Source organism: Alosa pseudoharengus, unplaced genomic scaffold (genome assembly GCF_046254945.1).
Source record: "Alosa pseudoharengus isolate Yale_2024_CS ecotype anadromous, Long Island Sound unplaced genomic scaffold, YU_APseudo_1.1 YU_APseudo_1.1_scf_1, whole genome shotgun sequence".
NCBI lineage: Eukaryota > Metazoa > Chordata > Actinopteri > Clupeiformes > Clupeidae > Alosa > Alosa pseudoharengus.
The window spans coordinates 21,430,097-21,437,596 of NW_027468564.1; the positions used below are offsets into that span (position 1 = coordinate 21,430,097).

Consider the following 7,500-nt stretch of genomic DNA (forward strand, 5'->3'; position numbering starts at 1 on the left):
TGTGTGTGTGTGTGTGTGTGTGTGTACAGGTAGCCCTAGACATCATTGAGGAGTTGTGTTATGAGATGGCTCTACACACTGTGTAATGTGTGTAATGTGTGTGTGTGTGTGTGTGTGTGTAGGTAGCCCTAGACATCATTGAGGAGTTGTGTTATGAGATGGCTCTACAGCGAATGGAGGCCATGGATGAGTACACCATCTTCATCGTCACTAACAGAGGTGGGCAAACAACCATTACACAACCATTACACAATCAATACACAACCAATATACAACCATTACACAACCAACACACAACCAATATACAACCATTACACAACCAACACACAACCAATATACAACCAGTACACAACCAACACACAACCAATATACAACCATTACACAATCAATACACAACCAATATACAACCAATATACAACCAATATACAACCAATATACAACCAGTACACAACCAATACACAACCATTACACAACCAGTACACAACCAATGCACAACCATTACACAACCAGTACACAACCAATGCACAACCATTACACAACCAATACACAACCATTACACAACCAATATACAACCAGTGTACAACCAGTACACAACCAATACACAACCATTACACAACCAATATACAACCAGTGTACAACCAATCTACACCCAATACAGAACCAATACAGAACCAGTGTACAACCAATCTACACCCAATACAGAACCAATACAGAACCAGTGTACAACCAGTACACAACCAATGCACAACCATTACACAACTAATATACAACCATTACACAATCAATACACAACTAAGATACAACCAATATACAACCAATATACAACCAGTACACAACCAATACACAACCATTACACAACCAGTACACAACCAATGCACAACCATTACACAACCAGTACACAACCAATGCACAACCATTACACAACCAATACACAACCAATATACAACCATTACACAACCAACACACAACCAATATACAACCATTACACAACCAACACACAACCAATATACAACCATTACACAATCAATACACAACCAAGATACAACCAATATACAACCAATATACAACCAGTACACAACCAATACACAACCATTACACAACCAGTACACAACCAATGCACAACCATTACACAACCAGTACACAACCAATGCACAACCATTACACAACCAATACACAACCATTACACAACCAATATACAACCAGTGTACAACCAATCTACACCCAATACAGAACCAATACAGAACCAGTGTACAACCAATCTACACCCAATACAGAACCAATACAGAACCAGTGTACAACCAGTACACAACCAATGCACAACCATTACACAACCAGTACACAACCAATGCACAACCAATACATAACCAATACACAATCAATACACAACCAATATACAACCAGTGTACAACCAATCTACACCCAATACAGAACCAATACAGAACCAGTGTACAACCTCTATGAGCGTGGATTAGCTGAACAGATGTGGGCAAACAACCATTACGCAACCATTACGCAACCATTATGCAACCATTACACAACTAATATACAACAAATACACAACCAATATACACACAACCAATATACAACAAATACACAACCAGTGTACAACCTCTACGATCAGTGGAAGGGTTATGGATCAGCTGAACTCTACGAGGAGTGGAAGGGTTATGGATCAGCTGAACTCTACGATCAGTAAAAGGGTTATGGATCAGCTGAACTCTACGAGGAGTGGAAGGGTTATGGATCAGCTGAACTCTACGAGGAGTGGAAGGGTTATGGATCAGCTGAACTCTACGATCAGTGAAAGGGTTATGGATCAGCTGAACTCTACGATCAGTGAAAGGGTTATGGATCAGCTGAACTCTACGAGGAGTGGAAGGAAGGAAGGGGCGTGGTCATGTGATCACGAGGAGTGGAAGGGGCGTGGCCATGTGATCAGCTGAACTCTAAGAAGAGTGGAAGGGGCGTGGCCATGTGATCAGCTGAACTCTACGAGGAGTAGAAGGGGCGTAGCCATGTGATCAGCTGATCTCTACGAGGAGTAGAAGGGGCGTGGTCATGTGATCACGAGGAGTAGAAGGGGCGTGGCCACGTGTTCACGAGGAGTAGAAGGGGCGTGGCCATGTGATCACGAGGAGTGGAAGGGGCGTGGTCATGTGATCAGCTGATCTCTACGAGGAGTAGAAGGGGCGTGGTCATGTGATCAGCTGAACTCTACGAGGAGTAGAAGGGGCGTGGTCATGTGATCACGAGGAGTAGAAGGGGCGTGGTCATGTGATCAGCTGATCTCTACGAGGAGTAGAAGGGGCGTGGCCATGTGATCAGCTGATCTCTACGAGGAGTAGAAGGGGTGTTAGGTTATGGTTATGAGGGGTGTGTTTATGTGAGCAGGGCCGTGTTTATGTGATCAGGCTACACAGGACTGCTCAGTAGTTCATGTGCAGATGCCAAGTATTTTTTTAGATGTAATGTGTTTCAAACCAATTACAATGCTTACATGCTGCTAAGAATCTAGTAACTAGCAAAATTGGCTAATTTCCAAAATAAAACTATCTGGTTGAAAGGCAAGTTTCATAACTAGCAAAGTTGGCTATGGTTATAAGGCAAGTCTGACAACTAGCAAAGTTGGCTAATTTCCCAAATAAAACCCATCTGGTCATAAGGCAAGTTTGATAACTAGCAAAGTTGGCTAATTTCCAACCTAAAACCGGTCTGATTATAAGGCAAGTTTGATAACTAGCAAAGTTGGCTAATTTCCAACCTAAAACCGGTCTGATTATAAGGCAAGTTTGATAACTAGCAAAGTTGGCTAATTTCCAACCTAAAACCCGTCTGGTTATAAGGCAAGTTTGATAACTAGCAAAGTTGGCTAATTTCCAACCTAAAACCCATCTGGTTATAAGGGATGTTTGATAACTAGCAAAGTTGGCTAATTTCTAAACTAACGGTTCATCATTAACGTGGGTTAGTCTTATTGGCCTATACAGTACTGTGCTGTTGACTGGTGAACTCCATCCCCGTGTCTTGTAGACATATGCAGGTTATCATCATTAATTGTGGGTTAGTCTTATTGGCTACTGACATATACTAGGGTATTTGTAAAAACAATGAAAGCTATAAAAATGTAGATTTTGCGATGCTACAACCATTACACAACATACACAACATACACAACCAGCACACAACCAATGTACCACCATTACACAACATACACAACCAGCACACAACCAATGTACCACCATTACACAACATACACAACCAACACACAACCAAAATATAACATACACACGCAATACACAGCCATACACACGCAACCAATATACAACATAATATACACAATCAATAACACATACACAACCACAACTATTATACAACTGTGTGTGTGTGTGTTTCGGTGTGTGTGTGTGTGTGTGTGTGTGTGTGTGTGTGTGTGTGTGTTTCGGTGTGTGTGTGTGTGTATGTGTGTGTGCTAGGTTCTCCCGGACTACCTGAAGGGTCTGCTAAATGTGCTTCCTCCTGGTGTGTGTGTGTGTGTGTGTGTGTGTGTGTGTAGGTCAGAGCGTGCGTCCTCTAAATAAGCGGGAGTACATCCTGGACATTGCTACGGAGGCGGAGCAAACAGATCCCGCCCACAGCTTCTGGTTCAGACGGGTCATTTGGGCCCACCCCCTCAAGTTCGACAACGAGCTGTGTGTGACGCTGCACTACAACCAGGTAACACACACACACACACACACACACACACACACACACACAGACACGAGCTGTGTGTGACGCTGCACTACAACCAGGTAACACACACACACACACACACACACACACACACACACATACACACGAGCTGTGTGTGACGCTGCACTACAACCAGGTAACACACACACACACACACACAGACACACACACACACACACATTGTTTTATAAACAAACAGTTGCGCTTTAAAGTCAATTCTGTGACTAACTGGAAACCGCAGGGACTTAAGAAGTGGAGAAGTAATGTGGTCAGTTCTTTTAGTTTTTGTGAGAACCCTAGCTGCTGCATTTTGTATCACCTGAAGCTGTTTGATAGTCTTTTTAGGAAGGCCTGTGAACAGTAGTAGTGCAGCGTAACACACAGCTTGTGTGTGTGTGTGTGTGTGTGTGTGTGTATATGTGTGTGTGTGTGTGTGTGTATATGTGTGTGTATGTATGTGTATGTGTGTGTGTGTGTGTGTGTGTCTGTGCTAGGTTCTCCCGGACTACCTGAAGGGTCTGCTAAATGTGCTTTTCCTCCTGGTGTGTGTGTGTGTGTGTGTGTGCTAGGTTCTCCCGGACTACCTGAAGGGTCTGCTAAATGTGCTTCCTCCTGGGAAGCTTAGTGAGCAACAGCTCCACCAAGTGGCCAAACTAGCAGCACTGCAACATCGCGCCAAAGACAGCCTCTACATTCCCACAGCGTAAGCCCACACACACACACACACATACACACACACACACACACACACACACACACACACACACACACACACAAACACAGACACACACACAAACACAGACACACACACACACACACACACACACACAAACACACAAACACAGACACACACACACAAACACAGACACACACACATACACACACACACACACACACACACACAAACACACACACATACACACACACACACACACCTACAGTGGGCATCGCTTTCAAATGGCCACTTCAGTCGCGCATTACGAGGCGTGAAGCTGCGTGAAGCTTTAGTACCACTTTCAGCCACTGTGCGTCGCTCTGCCACTGTATATCGCTCTGCCTGCCGCCCCTTCTGAAAAAGCTCGATTTACCTCGATTTAGGCTACTTCGGTATGGCTTAAGGCTTGACTACACGGTGGTAACGGAAATCGAAATTTGCTGTCTACATTATTGTCAGGGTTAACGTAACTACGCAAATCAAAACAGTGGTGTGATAATTGAGTCAGTAGAGAAATAACTGTTCAGAATTCATCTGTAGCCTTGGGTAGGCTTCTGCGACGTTTTTAACAGGCTACGCTAGACAACTATGACCCACGTTTTGGTTTCGTAAATTAATTTGCCCTACTTCTTGACTGCAATGTAGTCAATTGACTGCTTGACATGTCATTTTTATTTTTCTGTACAATAAACAAATACATCTGCTTTATGCCGCAGAATTACATTCATATTTGGAACTTACATAGTCCAATGCATCGTTACACTACGTTAGTGTTTCCCAAAACCATAGTAGCAACGAACGTTCGCAGCCACTATCGTAAAGTTGTGTAGTTACAACTACACCTCTCGACCTGTGGTAGAATGCTAGTAGAAGCATAGTTCCAGGGATCTTCGTGTCAAAGACGTCACTGACGCCAGTTATTTGTTTGCAAATTAATAATTATAAATATATTTAGGTTTCTAATTTATATTTACACTTCTAACCACCATACATCCATATTTTAAAATGCCCAAGGCAGAAAATACATAAATTAAAAGTCAATTTGCAGCCATGTGCACGTAAGTAAAAGTCACACACCTGCAGATAATAATAAGGTGGTGCGCACATTTTGACGAGTCAGCTGAGAATATGTAGCCTTTGATTTTCATGGAGGGGGGGGGTCCTTGTAAGTTTACGCAAACCAAGCCAAGAAGGCTGATTCTGATTTTGATAATATGATCTGCACAAAAGATAAACTTAGGTAAACAACGATGTCAATATCTTAACCCAGATTCAAACTCTTGGACAGGGGACTGGTAACTGCTGTGCAACGGCGGCTGTCATCTGCCGGCCTCAACGCAATGCGCCACAGAAGTATGTGCAGGTGCCCGTTCACGTGCTACTAAACGTCATTAACCACCTTAGTCCAGACTACTGAAGTTTGGAAACTATCATGGTCCAAACTTACAAAGTACTAAGTACGACAGTTTTGGGAAACAGTCGTAACTTACATGTTGGTTAGTTGAACGATGCATCCTGTTAGTAAAAAGCTAACCTCCGTAGTTGTACGGGAAACGCACCCCAGATCAGCTTGTAGGCCATTAGCAATCTGTTTATTTTATTTTATTTTATGAAGCCTACACAGTAGATCAAAAAAAACTATTGCAGATATCAATGCGTCTTTGTTCATGGGTTTGGCCTCACAGCAGAGGCTTAGACAACTATGACCCACCTTTTGGTTTCGTAATTTGCACTACTTATTGACTGCAATGTAGTCAATTGACTGCTTGACAGGTTATTTTTATTTTTCTGTACAATACACAAATACATCTGCTTTATGCCGCAGAATTACGCACTTGGCCAGCCTATAGAACGGGCACATTTTGGAGAGAATGCACGCAAGAATCTGTAGTCTATTTGTGGCTGGTTACCAGCAAACAATGTTTAATGCATTAACTCAAGACGTCAAACATTTTCTAAACAATACAAACAGAAAGGATGCAGCAGGCAGCAAATATAGAAGAGTCATTTCCAGTGGAAGAACAAAATGCTGAATGAAGCCCAAAGATATGAAGGCATATCTGGCAAGTTGTTATTTTTTGAAGACGTAAATGGTTGGGCTATAGGCCTAGTTTGCAAGAAGGAGACATAGAGCGTGAGCATGCCACACTATCCACAGCTGTGGTAGCGAGGGTAGGAGGATTACTGTTAGCGCAGGATTTATATAAAATTCTTCTTACTGCTTATAGGTTATGCCGAAATAGTTTCAACATTTTGAATATCAGTGTCAGGTGAATTAGGAAATGCCTTATGGCTGAAAGCTGCTTGGGATCCCCCCTGTCAAGCAATAACCATACAAAAAGTTAAAAACAGATGACATGATGCGCATCACTGACATAATGCGCAAATAATATAGCCTAGATATTCCAATATATTCGAATACATGTGTTTATTTTAGAGGGGATATTCGAACGTCATTTTTGAGCAATTTTGACAGCCCTAGTCCACTGTAGGCTACGCCAATCGTCTATTAACACCTTCCACCTAACCCTGGTGAGTGGGGGTCGCTATAATGCGTGTGAAATAGCACCATTGAGTAGCCTAAGCGAAATAGCCTTAAAATCGTTCCGGTGTTGTGTGCCTTCTGGTTTCTCCACCTACTGGTTTCCTTGCGCGTGCATGCGCTGCAGCAGTTGTCAGACATTCACAAACAAGTTGTTTTAGGTGGTTTGAAGTCGCTTTTCATACGCCATGAGCGCTCGGCTACATTACAGCCACTCGGACAAAAGACATGTAAAAAATATATGTTTTGAAAACTAGCATTAAACTGGATTCGATCCCGCAAAAGCAACACACGCGTGACTCTCTCCATCCTGATTCCCTACTCTTTGAGCCAACTAATATGTTACGCGAAACAATTAACTATTGTAGGCTACCATTAATTAATAACGTAGGCAACACCTAGGTAACATGTTGTCCAGGCTATCTGAAACAAGGGGTTGCCTCTCATCTACAACAACTGGTTACCTTGGGCTGCTACAGTCATCTGACTTTTAAAAACCATAGGCCTGGTA

General features: G+C 42.7%; 1 protein-coding gene across 1 annotated transcript in view; it reads left to right on the forward strand.

Annotated features, from left to right (window-relative positions):
- The window catches only part of myo15ab (myosin XVAb), a gene marked incomplete at its 5' end in the record, with an annotated part of 125,721 nt that overhangs the window by 102,499 nt on the left and 15,722 nt on the right, over window positions 1–7,500 (forward strand). Inside the window, 3 exon segments of the mRNA XM_076279044.1 lie at window positions 123–219; window positions 3,554–3,714; window positions 4,302–4,435. Of these exon segments, the coding sequence (XP_076135159.1) occupies window positions 123–219; window positions 3,554–3,714; window positions 4,302–4,435 (392 nt within the window).